This window comes from Macrobrachium nipponense, chromosome 8 (assembly GCF_015104395.2).
Source record: "Macrobrachium nipponense isolate FS-2020 chromosome 8, ASM1510439v2, whole genome shotgun sequence".
In the NCBI taxonomy this organism is placed as follows: domain Eukaryota; kingdom Metazoa; phylum Arthropoda; class Malacostraca; order Decapoda; family Palaemonidae; genus Macrobrachium; species Macrobrachium nipponense.
The window spans coordinates 32,486,067-32,502,604 of record NC_087203.1 but is presented as its reverse complement, the minus strand read 5'-3'; the positions used below and the strand labels follow the sequence as shown (position 1 = coordinate 32,502,604).

Genomic DNA, 16,538 nt, shown 5'->3' with positions numbered 1-16,538 from the left:
GTTATAGCCAAGGCTGAATGTGAAATGAATAATGGAGCAGGCGAAAGTGATGTCTGGAACTGGCAAAATCACACTTAATGCTTATACAATCAAGTATTGTGTACGTTTTAAGCCCAACTTCATTAATTTACAAGAAAAAGTATTTCCGAATTACATCTCCTCTAGCAGCTAATCTCAATAAAGGTATCAATAGTACTCAATCAGCTGAGGTTTTGAAAATGTAAGCAATATCAAATGCAACTGGTGTAGGGTGACAATGTTTATATTCTGGAATACTTTAAACTTTTTCAAATGATCATTTCCTCCAGAAAATATTTAGGTTTATTGTGTGTTTTCGTTTGTAAGAATTACGGAAAGAGATCATACACTGTACCAAAGTGAGAGCTCGCTCATCCTAACGTCTTATTATGGTATCTAGCCATAGCAAATTAGTACTGTTGTTTTGTTGACAGTATCAGTAATTATGTCGCTAGTGATTCCTTTGAATTACCTACAGTTTTTACCATTAATACAAGTTTTATTTAGTGCTGATAGTTGTGATGCTAGTTAACTATTGACACAACCATTGACACTTCAGGGGTTAGCCTATTATTGAAAATCTTGGCAGGATTTAAGGTTTGCATTTTATACTTGGCATATGAGACGAGCCCCCATTTTGGGGGAGAGTTTTTAAGGTTAAAAGGTCGTCTTATACGCCAACATATACAGTAGCTTCATACACATAGATGAGACAGGATACAAATACTACTTGGGAATGATAGGAGAGGACATAAAACATCAAGAGAAGACGATCAGGAAAGAATATATTCCAAGACTTAAGGCGATACCCAAGCCAAAACTCAACACCAGAAATATGATGAAAGCCATAAACACATGAGCAGTACCAGTAATCAGATACAGCGCCGGATTAGTGCAGTGGATAAAGGCTGAACTCAGCAGCATCGACCAGAAAACTAGGAAACACATGACAATACACAAAGCACTACACCCAAGAGCAAATACAGACAGACTATACATAACATGAAAGGAAGGAGGGAGAGGGCTACTAAGCATAGAAGACTGCATCAACATTGAGAGCAGAGCTCTGGGGCAATATCTGAAAACCACTTAATATGAGTGGCTGAGTGCATGGTAAGAAGGACTGATAAAAAATGGTGAAGACACAGAAATATAAAGAGACAACAAAGAAGAAATATAAAGAGACAGCAAAGAAACAACAGAGGACCTTACTCAATGAGGAACTGAAGAACTTGCACGCCAAGTGAGACCACCTCTACTGCAACCCTGTATGCCACCCTCACAGTGTCCTAGGAGGTGATGTTAATTAAAGAACGGCAAATGGAGATGGTGATTCTCCCCAGAAGTGAGAACACCCCAGTGCCATCATGGAATACCTGCACCACCTGGAGAAGAGGAACACCTAAAGAGAATGAGGACCACAACAAGGAAACTGATCACCCAAAAACGAGGTAACCTGCAGCTCCTGCAGAAGAGCAAAGAGTAAATCAACCTGTAAAGGTCATTCAGTACTGCAGTGGTATGTGATTGAATGAAATAAATTAAATGAATGAATATGTGAATCAATTAAAATCTTTTATACTACTAATTAATTAAAACTGCAATTAAAAATATCTAATGATGCACAATACTTAAAACTAAGATCATCTAATGTTTATTAGCAATTAAATAGCATTTAAACTAAGACATTCACTCTTATTCAAAACCATTTACAATATAATTACAAAATGAAATTACAATTTAAAAACTATCTGACATGCATATATCCATTTAACAGCATGTACACCTTAATTAAAAATAATAAATAAAAATAATTAGGTACTTAACATGATGACTATGAACAAAAGAAATGAATAAAATATAATAAAATAAAATTGATAAGTTAATCATACTACTAAATTTCATTAAAAATTTAAATACATTTTAAAAATCTTACTAGTGCAGGAATATCTCTGTCATCTAGAATATCGGCAAGATTTTCCATCAATGTGGAATCTCTGCCTCTGTTCTCTATAATTTACACAATGCACCAGGATGTGCTCCACTTATAAGGTAGCATCACACCTAACACACACACACACACACACACACTAGTCAACAACAAAAAATGGAAAAGGAATACTCAAGTTTAATCAATACAAATTCGAACGCCAAAAGTTGCACAGTCAGGAAAGATGTCTGAACTTGTCAGCAGCTGGAAATTAAGTGGAGTGCACACTGACAAGCGGGTGGGGCTTCCCCATTCCTGTTCCTAGTTGACTACCTTGTCAATTAAGTTTCAATGGCTGTTCCAGCTCACATTCCTAAGCAAAATCCTATGTAAAGAATGAAGGGTTGTATTTGTGTAGGAACAAACATCTGATAAAAAAATACAATCATACTCACTTGTGATGGCTTTCCAAAGATGGACATAGAATATTTTTAATGTATTGTGACACTGCTAAAATAAACTCCTCTTCCTTGCCACGGGTTTCACAAAATTTTTTTATATTGTTAATAAACCCCTCCTTTTCTGTCCTGGCTCCAACTAGCTGTTTCCTCATTTCCTCCATAACACTCTTTGTAGAGGCAACTTCAGCCTTCTCTTTTTCCATACTACTTTTAAGTTCCTCCAATATCTGAGCACTTTCCACAGTACCTTTCCCTTTGGAAAGAGGAAAGGTTCCCTGAAAAACAGATAAAGGCTCTTATATTGTCTTAAAAGACCTTACAAATACTTCCATCAAATAAATATTAAAGCTGAATATAAATGTGAATGGAAAGTACAAAAGAAGATAATTATTTCCCATCAAGAATGTTGGTTCACTAATGAACTATAAGGGCCCAATGTTGCTTGCAGCTGACACCATTACAATTTTTATATTACTGCCAAAAACACTTGGAGCAATTAACTAACATTACCTAAACAGTGAACATCAACCAAAAGCCCAGGAATAAAAGTGTTCTTTTGCAATTCCTGCAACACAGGATATATCCTGTATTTTTACTTTCTCCTTGTGTAATTGATATTGATGACAAAAAAGCACCCCTGAAGTAACTTTCTTTCAGTGTTGATTGACAGCACTGCCAAATACTATACAGCAGAAAACTATACTGCTCTCAACAACCAACAATACAAAAAGAACCTTGAAAAGACATTGCACTCAAGGAAAGAATGAGGTCATATATGCAAGATGTTGAAGCGCAAACCAGTACGTTGGTGTTATTGTTTTAGAATATGCTAACATGTTATGGAAAAATATCTGGTTAGGTTCACCCATTATGAATGGTATCTGGCATTGTGTGATTAAAATGTTTTACATATTTCATAACAGCATAGTACATGTTTTTCTACAATGCCTCTACAATATTCAAAGTTGTCAGGGATATGGTCGTCAAAAGGCTTTCATAATTATTCATGAAATTCTTACAATAAATATCACAAAGATAAATTATTCATTATAGTAAATCTGGCATCTCCCATCAATTCTTATTAGCCATTGTGCAACATTATATGGAATTTATTATCTAGTGGTAGTCAATGATATAAACTATTTATTTGCTTTAATACCAATGTACAAACCTTCATAATAAGTACTGTAAAGTGAAAGTTAATGATGAGTGCAAGAGTGTCTGCCACTGTGCTTTCAGTGTCATTCTATGTTTATTTGGCTGCTATTAAATATATGATGCCTTTTGGTCTTTCAAATGTCTCTTACATTATCACACAGTATATTCATAGAATAAACATTTTTAAAAGTAATTTGTATTTTTATTTTTACAAACATGATGGTTTAAACATAGGATTTAGCTTTTGGACATGAGCCAGATCGACCGTTTAACTTTCAGAAAAGGTCGTTAACTACCACGGTAGTGGGAAACCTCACCGACTTATCAGTCTGCACCCCACTTTGCCTTTTGGGCCAGGTATTAGAATGAGGGGTGATCAAGGTGGGTTGTAAAGGTAGACATTCAGGTTTGCATGTTACGAAAAATACAAATTACTGTACGTACTTTAAGAATTTTATATTTGTTCCTACAATAATACAAAGACTTAACAATTGGAGGGTGAAGTCTTGAATAAACCTCTAAACTGACTGGTTGGTTCTACCCAAAAGGGAATATGTACCTTCCTGGTCTGGAAGAGCTGTGGAAGGAATTTCACACCTCTAGCTTGTTGGACATAGAGATGTTGCAACTACTAGACTTCTGGGCTTAAGTAATGAGTGGCATCATTAGTACTTTGCAAAATATTTGGAAGATCCATAGTGTCGGAGACAATAAAATTTGCTAATAAGTCTAACAAATTTGTTTTACTGTCTATCCCTCTCCCCCCCTGATCTGGAGAGGGGACGACATGCAACCAAACCATCTACACAAGATGAAGGACAAGATGCCCTCGTCTGTATGTAGTCACTCGCTAACTTATCCATCCAACTTGCGATGGCTCACTAACTGTTTCTCTGTCATAAGAGATAGACAGGTAAGAGAGAAAAAAAGGGAGAAGACCAGTCACTCTCACAACTCTCCCACTAGCAAACACCCTAGACGAGATGCACATCCCCTAAGGGAACCGGATGAGCCATTCCACACAACTTGTTGGAAAGCCACCACAAGATCCAAGGAAAGTTATGTCCAAAGACTAATGGGGAAGTCCCAAAGATAATACAAGGTAAATGTGGTCTGGTGCGACCACATATCTGCCCAAATTACCTTTTGAAAAGACAACTGTCTTCCAGAATGCAAGGGATGGGGCGATGCCCCGAACTTCGTGATCTCTCACCCGGACCTAACTCATGTCTATTTAATCAGACAAAGAGCAAGCCAGTTGCTGTCTCACAAGCTTGAAAGAGGATATGTTCTTGGACACCCCTTCCTTGGCCTTAGAAGCCAAGTTCTCTTTAGGTAGTACTGCAGTACGCTAACCAGACAAAGTAGCGTCTCATTCTGATCATATCTTCAAAGTCCATCAGAAGGGGGTCGAAAAGGACTCCAAATCCAGCATAAGGGACCTACGAATTCAGTCTCCATTACAAATTCCAGGACCAACTAGACTAGAGAGTAACAGATCCCCTTCCCCTCAAGTGCTTGGCATCGAAGGCCATAAATCTTGTTCACTCTCTTTGCCAAAGCTAGGATAAGCAAATAGTTGTAAAGTCAAAACTCTAACCAAGAGCCCTCTCAACACCTCATATGGCAATGAGCTACACTCCTTAAGATAAGAATCACAGCCCACTCAGGGGCTTGAGTTCCCTGGGTGGGCAAGACTGTTTGAAACTTCTCAAGTATGAAAATCCCTCATGGGGATGAGAAATCTATTTCCTTCAACCTAAGGATTAGGCCAAGGGCTCAATGTTTTTAATGGCCAAGAAAAGAGAAGCAAGTCTGCTATCTGCTGAACAGCTCTGGTGGGAGAGATACCCCACTGACTATACCAGCTACAGAAGACGGTTCATTTCCCCTGGTATAATGACAGATACTCCACAAGTATCCATACATCTTGCTATGCACCAAGAAACAACCATCTCAAATGGAGGAGATGCTGGATAGTTTCCAGGCGTGTAGTGCCATGACCTCCACTGCCTGGTAATACCTTTTCAATGCAGTTCCCCGAGGGGTCAAATCTACAATCCTGCTGAAGTATTAACTTTCGCACTATCTCTCTGAACCTGCTGATGCGAGAATCCAAAGGGAGGACCCTACCTGCTGCTGTGCCTATCAGCATGTTCAGATATTTTACCTTTTGCTTGAGTGTGAAATTTGACCTCTTGAAGTTGATCACTACCATACCTAGTGGTGACGAAAAACTTGAGAAGCTGATCTCTGTCCTAACTACTGCGGAAATAAGTTTGCCAAGACCAGCCAATCGCATTGATACTTCCATAGACATACCTGTGCAACTGAGCTCAAGCGGAGATAAAAAATGAACACTTGAGTCAACCCTTGGGGGGAGCAGTTATGAGTCAAAAGGAAGAGCCTTGAACTAAAATACTGTCCCACCCTCAAGGGTATAGGAGATCCTTGCAGGAGACGTTTCAGTGACAGATCAGGACACAAACAAGTCTGGTCCGAGTCAACCTAATACTAGACAGCACTGACCTCTCTAAGAACATAATTGCATGAATGGCTGGACCAGGGGGAATTCTCTTGCCTGAGAAGCTTGGAGTTTGGGATCATTAGAACGATGTATCATTCCAATGATCTCCACAATAGACCTCTACAACTAAATAAGAGTAATACTCACCACAACCCCTGGCAATCTCTTAATCAATTGGTGCACATCCTGTCCAGTTGCTGACTGGACCAGGAGCATAGGCCTTGTGTTAACAGACCAGGATGGGAACGAGAATGTTCCTAGTCCTAAGCCCTGACCTATCTGGCTTCTGTCTCCCAGAAACAATTCTGAGGAGGAGGGAACAAGTGAGAGATTGTGAGCACCATTGCCCTACCTTCCAAAGACCAAAGTCCTGGCAAGTGGTAAGCAAGGACATAGGCGATTGTCAACCAGTGACGATGTCTGCCTGGGTTGGGGAGAGAGAGATCCTACTCTTGCAAATGTGAGCTGGAGCTGTCCTGTGAGCATGCTTCAATCTTCTTAGAAGCTGAGAAAAGAAGATTGAGCAAGGACCTCCTCATGCCTTGCCTGAGTGACCAGGCCCCGTCGCTGGACCACCATCGCAGGATCCCTGGTCCGCTCTCTTGAAGAGTGAGTGGGGGATGGGGAGGTATCTGTATGCTCTCTGCTCACCTTTTCTTGCTGGCTTGCACTGGCAGCTGGAAATGGGTCCATAGACTAGGGACCCTTGCCAACCCTTGTAGGCTGGATACCGGGGCCAGTACTGGTACACCCAAGGTCTGAAGAACCCCCAGTAGCGGTTGACCAATGTGGTTAGTAACAGGAACAGGTACAGCTAGAGAGAGACTAGGGTAGGTGGCCGTGACCTACTGCAGCCAGTAACATTATACCAGGGGTCTAAACAACCTATGGTAGCGGTACCACTAGCTAGACCAGGGCTGGTACTGAAGGCCCATGTAGGAGGCCTATCGGGGCCAGTACTAGTATACACTTGGGTCCAAAGACCTCCAAGTAGCAGTTGCACCCATGGGCTAGGCACTGGGAGCAGCTGTATTCATAATAGAGAGAGACCATAAGCCCCCTCTGCAACATGGGGGCTAGCCACTGGAAGTTCTATAAGAAACTTCCTGCAAGAGAATGAGGCAACTTTCCTCTTCCTATGCTTATTTAGTTTTGGAAGAAGGGGAGGCAGCAACAGGACTCGACACAGGAGACAAAAACTAATACAACAATGATGAATTCCTTTTCCTCTTCAAGAGAACATCACTCAGGGATGTTTATGAGGCAGTGTCTGGGAACACAATCCTAGTGCTTCATGAGGGGTTACCAGAGAAGTAGGAGCAGTCCTACAGCTAACAGATAATGTGGCTGGTTAAGTCGTCCCAAGCACAGTCAGAGCAAATACTAGTTTTGGAGCTCAGATGCAATATTTACCTAAATTTTCCAATGAAATCTGATTATTTCAAGTTCTAATACGATCGAGGTCCGAGTCTCTGCTGTATATGGTCTGTCCTAAGCTAGACAGCACGTAACACATCAGTTTCCTCCCCCATTATATGTTAAAAGTGACTTAAGATGTGTGTGTGTGTGTATACACAGGCAGTTCCTGGTTATCGGTAGACTCTGTTATCGAGGTGCCATTAACCAGTTATAGGTGCCATAAGCTCCATAAATTGCCCCTTTTTGGTTATCAGTGATTTTCACTTATCTTCAAGCTGTTGGAACAGAACACCCCCATAACCATGGACTGCCTCTATATATACAGTGGTACCTCGAGATACAAAAGGCTCAACTTACGAAAAACTCGAGATACGAAAGCCAATACGAAAAATTTAACGGCTCTACATACGAAAAGTTTTCAAGATACAAAAGGTTTCTGTAAAGTCCGAGATTCGCCCGAACCACCGATAACAATTTTGAAACTCGCGCGCCGCCAACTTAGTAGACTCGCCACCATCCTCCTGCCGTCTCATTGGTTCCTGATGCTAGTCACCGCCATGAGATCCTTCTCTCCTATTGGTCAGCATCCCTCCCATCATGCATCTATGTGCGTGGTGGCGTGCCTCGGCCACTCGGTACCAGCATTGTTATCGTACGCACTCGGTATTCGTTCGGTCTAACGATTTCGTTTAGTAACGTAAATTCGTTAGTTATTTCGTTGCAGTATACGTACTTTATCGTGTTGTGCGAAAACTTTATTCTACTAATACGTAAATTATGTACAAGATAACGTAGTCATGGGTCCCAAGAAAGTTGAAATTCACGGAAAGAAGCGAATGCTCTCTTTAGAGACAAAGATGGAGATTATCAAGAAGTATGAAGCTGGTATGCGACTGAGTGTGATCGCCAATGAATACGGCCGAAATCAGTCGACAATAAGCATCATCCTTAAACAGAAGGATGTCATCAAAGCAGCTACACCTTCCAAGGGCATCACTATTTTGTCCAGCAAGAGGACCCACGTGCACGACGAGATGGAACGGCTGCTTCTTGTCTGGATAAAAGACAAAGAAATCACTGGCGATACGATAACGGAGACGGCAATCTGCCACAAGGCCAGCGCTATTTTCGGCGATTTGATGCGCAGGCGGAAGACGACGGAGGGGAAGGGACATCAACGCAAACACCAGAGTTCAAGGCTTCGCATGGCTGGTTCGAGAAATTTCGTAAACAGACTGGCATCCATTCGGTGGTGCGTCATGGGGAGGCTGCCTGCTCGGACACGAAAGCGGCCGAAGCATTTAAAAAGATGTTCAACAAGATGATGACCAAGGAAGGCTACAGTTCTCAGCAAGTCTTCAACTGTGATGAGACTGCCTTTTTTGGAAAAAAATGCCTCGTCGGACGTACATCACGGAGGAAGAGAAGAAGCTACCCGGGCATAAGCCTATGAAAGACAGGCTTACGCTCGCACTTTGTTCAAACACCAGTGGGGATTGCAAGGTGAAGCACCTACTGGTGTATCATTCCGTGACTCCTCGAGCCTTCAAGGCCCACAAAGTGCTTAAGGAGAAGCTTCCAGTGATGTGGAGGGCTAATGCAAAAGCCTGGGTAACAAGGCTTTTGTTCACAGAGTGGGTAAATCTGTGTTTCGGCCCGACAGTGAAGAAATTATTGGAAAAGAAGTGCCTCCCCCTGAAATGTCTGCTGGTGTTGGACAATGGCCCTCCCCACCCTCCTGGCCTCGAGGAAGATATCCTAGCTGAGTATTCCTTCGTTAAGATTCTTTTTCTTCCGCCCAACACCACCCCTCTCTTCCAGCCCATGGACCAGCAAGTGATATCAAACTTTAAGAAGCTGTACACGAAACATCTTTTCAAGAGATGTTTCGACATCACCGATACCACAAACCTTACCTTGTGTGAATTTTGGAAGAGCATTTCGACATCGTCATTTACATTCGACTCATCGACCAAGCTTGGCAGGAGGTTTTGAGGCGAACCTTGAATTCCTCGTAGAGGAAACTCTGGCCTGATGCCGTATCCGCCCGAGACTTCGAGGGATTCGACGTGGGCGAAGCTGGTGCTGCAGATTCAGAAACAGTTGATGATCCCGAAACTGTTTCCCAACCAGATCTTGACGAGATCGTTGCACTTGGCAAGTCCATGGGGCTGGTCGTCGACGAGGACAACATCAACGACCTTCTCGAGGAGCACCAAGAGGAGCTTTCGACGGATGACCTGAAGGAGTTGGAGGCCATGCAACATAACGTCGTTCAAGAGGAATTCTCTAGCAGCGGCGAGGAAGAGGAGGAGGACCCTATGACAACGGCAGAAATTAAGGATGTTCTAGCTGCTTTTCATAAAGTACAATCGTTTATAGAAAAAAAAGACACCCTGAAAAGGCTCACACAGGTTGTATGCTTGCGCAGTTCGATGACGTTTGCCTGAGTCGTTTCAGGAACATTGTGAAAAGTAGGCAGAAGCAATCTTCCTTGGATCGTTATTTTTTAAAGAAGCCTTTAGCATTAGCAGGAGTAAGCAAAAAGGAAGAACCAAGTAATAAAAAACAGAAAGTTGTAAGCAAAAAGGAAGAACCAAGTGATAAAAAACAAAGTTGAAAGTGGTGAAGTTGAAATTCTGTAAAAAAAAAAAAAAAAAAAAAAAAAAAAAAAAAAAAAAGTAAAAAATAAGTTAAAAATCAAAAAAAGATTTTTTTTTTTAATTTTATTTTTTTGTAAAGTTAAGTGTTTCAGTTTTGTTAATGTGTTTCGTAAATTTTAGTTTAGTTTTCCTTACATTTTTTATGTGTTTCGTAAAGTTTAGTGTACATGCGTACGTATCTGCCGTTTGTCCTCCTCCTCCTCTGCCGCCACTTTCGGAGATAGCCTCACTCGAAAGGTAAGCTTCCACATTTTACGTACAGTATTTCTTGTATACCATGTACACTAATACACTTTATTTGCAGGTTAATTTGCATTACGTTATTAAGTTACGAATTGAATGGTCCAATTTGTTGTAGTATTTCATTGTTTATAGGTTGGTTTAGCTTTATTATGAAATTTACTGGGGTGTTTTTGGAGGGCTTGGAACGGATTAGCCATTTTACATGAAAAATGTGGTCCAAGATACGAAAACCTCATGATACGAAGGGCACCTCGGAACGGATTATTTCATACATTCAACTTACCTGTCAGATATATACATAGCTATAGACTCCGTCGTTCCCGACAGAATTTCAAATTTCGCGGCACTCGCTACAGGTAGGTCAGGTGATCTACCGCCCTGCTCTGGGTGGCAGGACTAGGAACTATTCCCGTTTTCTAATCGATTCTCTCTGTCGCCGGCAGTATCAACATTGTTTGTTACTTCCTCCTGACTAGAATTCGTTTTTCGCAAGCTTTTGATCATCTCTCGCTGATATTTGGTGACGTACTTGGATCGTTGTTTGGCATTCGCTATCGTGGACTGTTTTTTGGACTTGGTTTTGGAATTCGTGAATATGTCTGACTCTAGTGTTAGTTTCAGAGTGTGTGTGAATGAGGGCTGTAAGGTGAGGATTCCGAAAGCTTCGGTAGATCCTCACACTACTTTGTAGTGGGGTGTAGAATGGCTGAATGCTCAATTGAGAATACGTGTGACGAGTGTGAGAAATTGAGTGCACAAGAGTGGAAGAATCTAAACTTCTTACTTGAAGAGTTAGAGAGAGATAGAGAGAGGGGCGTTGGAGCTTATAAAAACCCGCAGAATGTCTGCTTCTCATGATTTACTATCTAGTTCTGTAGCTTCTTCCGCTGATAATCATGCCAATTCTGTTTCAGCCCGTTCACAAATTGCTAATCCCTCTAGTTCTGCTTCGGAAATAGCAGAACTTAGAGCTTCCCTTCAGAAAATGCAAGAAAAAGTCGCAGCATTGGAGGTAAGGAAAGTGAATGTGGTTTCGCTAGTGATGTTAGTGTCCCCAGTGTAGTGGAGGGGGCGTCTGGTCGTCTCTGCGACGCTCCCAGGGCCTAGACCTCTTATTCCAAGCTCCCTGGCCCGGAGGAGAAGGAATGTCGAAAGCCGTTACGGTTCGGGGTTGTGGAGAATCCCCAACGATCAGGCGTCCCTTCGGCAGAATCGAGTATATCAAATAATGCCAAGGACCGCTATAGGAAAAGCGTCCTTCGAGAGTGCTTTTCTTCGTCTAGTTCGCCTTCTCCGAGAAGAGGATGGAAGGAGTCGAAACTTTCCCGTCCGCTGAAGAGGAGTATGAAAGAGCATGAACTCAATTCGAGTCCCGAGCGCTTCTCTGAAGAAGGAGCGCCTTCGGTAATAAAGAAGGCGAGAATACATTCAGACTCTGGGTCTGGAAGGGATCCTAGAGCGCCTTCCAGATCTCCCTCTCCTGATTCGAAAGACTCCTCAACCAGGAGAGTATTAATGAATATGCAAGAGCAATTAGCCTCGTTAGTAGGAACTCTTTATAAGGAGCCTACTCGTAAGAAGGATGATAGGCTTCCTATTAAAAGATCTAAATACCGATCTCCTGTCGGGCGCGACGCACCCTTCAGGGGAGTTGTCGCACAAGCGGCCATCTCTGGGGGGAGCAATGCGTTAGACAGGAGAGAAGAAAGAAAGGAAGTTACTCCTGTCAAGAGTAGGGCGCCAACCAGGAGCCAGGCTCCGAGTAGGCGCAAAGAGCCAGTACAACATTCAAGATCTTCAATCAAGCGCCAAGAGTTAGCTGAAGAGGAAGATCCTGTTAGGAGTAGAGCGCTTGTGAGCCGGAAAGCGCCTACTGGAATCAATACTCCTACTAAACATCAGGCGCGTGCGCCTACCAGGCGCCAGGAGTCATCGGGCCTAGATACTCCTCCCAGGCGCCAGGAGTATTCGGAACTTAATACTCCTCCCAGGCGCCAGGAGTATTCCGAGGCTTATACTCCTCCCAGGCGCCAGGAGTACTCTGGACTTAATACTCCTCCCAGGCGCCAGGAGTATTCCGAAGCTTATACTCCTCCCAGGCGCCAGGAGTATTCGGAACTTAATACTCCTCCCACGCGCCAGGAGTATTCTGAACAAGATGCGCCTACTAGAAGCCAGGAGTATTCGAGGCGCTCTGCGCCTGCCAAGCGCCAGGAGTATTCCAAACACGTTACTCCTCCCAGGCGAGATACTCCTGCTGTACACCAGGCGCATTCCTCGTATGAGAGCTGACACCCTCGTAAGAGAGTAAGAGAAGAGTCAGAAGAAAGAAGGGAGCCTTCTCCTTCCGAGCCTATCAACCCAGAAGATGCCTCGGAGGACGAAATGAAGGAAGGATCTTCTAATTATAAAGTTCTTTCGTCCCTTCTATTGGAAGAATATGGAGACTCTTTGACGCCAGCTGCTCCCCCTTCTCCACGCTCTCTGTTTTCGAGCACGAAAACACACAAGTCTTCCTCCTTCCTTAAAATGAAGCCTGCTATTTCTATGAGGAGGGCTCTTCAATCTCTTGACTCCTGGTTCAAGAAGAAGAAGGAGTTAGGAAGGACGGCTCTTTTGTATGCTCCCCCTAAACTTACAGGGGAGGAGAGGAACATTTGGTACGAAACGGAGAGAATATGGGATTGTCTCTGTCCGTTTCAGCTGAATCAGACTTCTCGAGTTTGGTGGATTCGTCGAGAAGGCACGCTTTGAATTCAGCGAAGGTAACATGGGGCCTTTCGGAAACGGACCACCTCATCAAGGGACTTTTTCACACTTTAGAAGTTTTTAACTTCTTAGATTGGTCCCTTGGGGTTCTGGCCAAGAAATCGCAGGAAAAGGAACAACTCGACCCAGAAACCCTAAATAGCATCCTCGCCTGCATTGATAAGGCTGTTCAGGATGGATCGGCTGAGGTATGCTCCTCTTTGGTGCAGGAGTTTTAAAGAAGAGGGCGGTTCACAGTGCTTTCCTCACGAAGGCCGTCTCTCCTTCGCAGAGAGCCGCCTTATTGTTTGCGCCTCTCTCTGAACACCTTTTTCCCTCGCAGTTGGTGAAGGATATCGCGCATTCTCTGACTGAAAAGGCCACCCAGGATCTCCTTAGACAATCCTCAAGGAAGAATAGGCCTGTGACTAGTGAGGAAAAGAAAGTGGCTCCAGCTCAGCAGAAGCCCTTTCGAGGAGGTCTTCCAACTAGATCGATCGCCAGAAGGAAGTCAACCGAAAAGAGGGGCAGGTCTTCCTTCCGTCCCTTAAGGAAAGGGACAAGTGAGAATTCTGTCCTCCAGACACCCGTTAGGAGCCAGGTTACATTCGTTGCGAAAGCCTGGGAAGACATAGGAGCGAATCCTTGGACGATGTCGATTATCAAGAAGGGGTATCGCATCCCATTCAAGGACATTCCTCCCTTGACAACATCACCGAGGGAATTGTCAGCCAGATACAGGGACCCTGTTCTGATGGATACTCTTCGTCAGATGGTGGAACAGAGGTGGGACAAAGAGCAATAGAGCTAGTGCTGGATTGCAACTCCCCGGGGGTTTTACAATCGCTTGTTTTCTTGTAGCAAAAGCCTCGGGGGGATGGAGACCGGTACTGACGTAAGTGCGCTGAACAAATTCGTCGAACAACAGAAGTTCAGCATGGAAACGTCTGCTTCAGTCCTTGCAGCACTGCGGCAAGGGGATTGGATGGCGTCCCTAGACCTTCAGGATGCATACTTCCACATCCCGATCCACCATTCGTCGAGGAAGTACCCTTCGATTTATGTTCGAAGAAGAATCTATCAGTTCAGGGCCCTGTGTTTCGGCCTGTCCACGGCTCCTCAAGTCTTCACAGACGTGATGAAAAATGTAGCAAGACACTTACATATGAAAGGGGATAAACGTACTCCCTGTACCTGGGACGACTGGCTCATCAGAGCCAGGTCTCAAAGCAGTGTTTGGAGGACCTGTCAACAACGACTGGAATTGACAAAATCATTGGGATTGATCGTGAACCTCGGGAAGTCTCAGATGATCCCCAGCCAGAACGTGGTTTATCTGGGGATTCAGATGGATTCTCGGGGTTTTCGAGTTTTTCCATCTCAAGAGAGAATAAAGAAAGGCTGTGCCACAGTATCGAACTTTCTAGGGAAAGAGCGCACTTCAGCGAGGAATGGTTGAGCCTTCTGGGAACCCTTTCCTCGCTCGAAACAGTTTCTTTCTCCTAGGAAGATTACATCTTCGACCGCTTCAGTTCTTCCTAAGAAGAAGTTGGAGTTGGAAGGACAGGTCAGCTCTCGGCACGTTTCCAATCTCGGAAGAATAAAACATCATTTGAAGTGGTGGTTGATTCCATTAAAGGAAAAACAAAGGAGTGTCCCTGCAAGTACGGAACCCAAGCCTGACATTGTTTTTCAGACGCCTCGGAGTCGGGTGGCTGGGGGGCAACATGGGATCCAAAGAAGTGTCAGCACCTGGTCAGCAGAACAGGTGTCATGGCACATAAATTGCAAAGAGCTCTTAGCAATTCACCTGGCGCTAAAGAGCTTCGAACACATAGTCAGAGGCAAAGTCGTACAGATAAATTCAGACAATACGACAGCCCTGGCTTATATCAAGAAACAAAGGAGGGCGCACTCTTTTGCTCTGTACGAGCTGGCAAGAGATCTACTGATTTGGGCGAACCAAAGGAAGGTAGTTCTTCTAACAAGGTTTGTCCAAGGGGAGAGGAATGTGAGAGCGGACAGATTGAGCAGGAGGTTCCAGGTCCTTCCCACAGAATGGACACTCCACTCAGAAGTCTGTCAGAGCCTTTGGCTCCTTTGGGGAAGCCTCAAATAGATCTTTTCGCCACATTCCTCTCCAAGAGGATAGAAACATTTGTGGGCCCTGGTGGAAGACCCCCGGGCTTATGCAACAGACGCCTTTCTCCTGGACTGGTCAGGGGATAGACGTTTACGTTTTTCCCCCGTTCAAGATACTGGGGGAAGTAGTCAGAAAATTCGTGGCATCCGAAGGAACCAAGATGACTCTGATTGCTCCGTATGGCCAGCTCAAATTTGGTTCACAGAGGTGATGGAATGGACGGTGGACTTCCCCAGATCTCTTTCCAAACAGAATAGATCTGCTCAAACAACCCCACTTCGAGAGGTACCATCAAAATCCTACCCGCTCTTGCTCTGACTGCCTTTCGACTATTGAAAGACTTGTCAGAGCGAGAGGGCTCGCCAGGCAGCAAACGCAATTGCTAGAGCCCGCAGATCATCTACTAGGCGAGTGTACCAATCGAAGTGGGAAGTTTTCAGAAACTGGTGCAGGTCGAAGAAGCTGTCCTCTTCCAGTACCTCTGTGACCGAAATTGCGGATTTCCTTCTGTTTCTTAGACAAAAGTCGCATCTCTCGGTACCGACCATTAAGGGGTACAGGAGTATGCTTTCAGCAGTCTTTAGAAACAGGGGATTAGATCTACGAATGATAAGGATTTGCACGACCTCATTCGTTCCTTCGAAACATCAAAATCACTTGAACCTAAGGTTCCAAGCTGGAACTTAGAGGTGGTTCTTAAATTTTTATCATCAGAGGAATTCGAACCACTTCACACTGCTTCGTTTCGTAACATCACTAGAAAAGTGTTTGTTCTGATGGCTCTGGCAACGCAAAAAGAGTCAGTGAGTTGCACGCCCTGAATCAAGAGTTGGCTTCAAAGGAGACTCTGCAATTTGTGCATTTCAGCCCTCCCTTTTTCTTGCCAAAAATGAAAAACCCTTCGAATCCCTGGCCCAGGAGCTTCGAAGTGAAAGGACTTTATAGTTTGGTGGGCAGAGAGGCAGAAAGATCCCTTTGCCCAGCTAGAGCTCTAAAATTTTATCTGGACAGAAGAAGCAGTTGGGGTTTGCAAAAAGGTCTTTGTGGCTCGTGAAAGACCCCAAGAGAGCAATGTCCAAGAACGCCTTAGCCTTCTTTGTTAGAAGTGGTTATTGCAGAAGCTCATAAGAATTGTCCAGATGATTCTTTTAATTCTTTTAAGAGTGAGAGCCACGAAGTTAGGGCAATCGCAACCTCTGTGGCGTTCCAAAGAAATATGTCACTCAAG

At 43.8% G+C, this 16,538-nt stretch overlaps 2 protein-coding genes across 3 annotated transcripts in view; one reads left to right on the top strand and one right to left on the bottom strand.

Annotated features, from left to right (window-relative positions):
- The window catches only part of LOC135222649 (rho-associated protein kinase 1-like), a 298,624-nt gene that overhangs the window by 184,820 nt on the left and 97,266 nt on the right, over positions 1-16,538 (bottom strand). For both annotated transcript variants that reach the window (XM_064260790.1, XM_064260789.1), the window contains exon 3: positions 2,404-2,684. In XM_064260790.1, the coding sequence (XP_064116860.1) occupies positions 2,404-2,684 (281 nt within the window). The remainder of the gene's footprint in view (positions 1-2,403; positions 2,685-16,538) is intronic.
- LOC135222647 (uncharacterized) overlaps positions 1-16,538 on the top strand; it is a 205,852-nt gene that overhangs the window by 153,798 nt on the left and 35,516 nt on the right. The window lies entirely within an intron of this gene.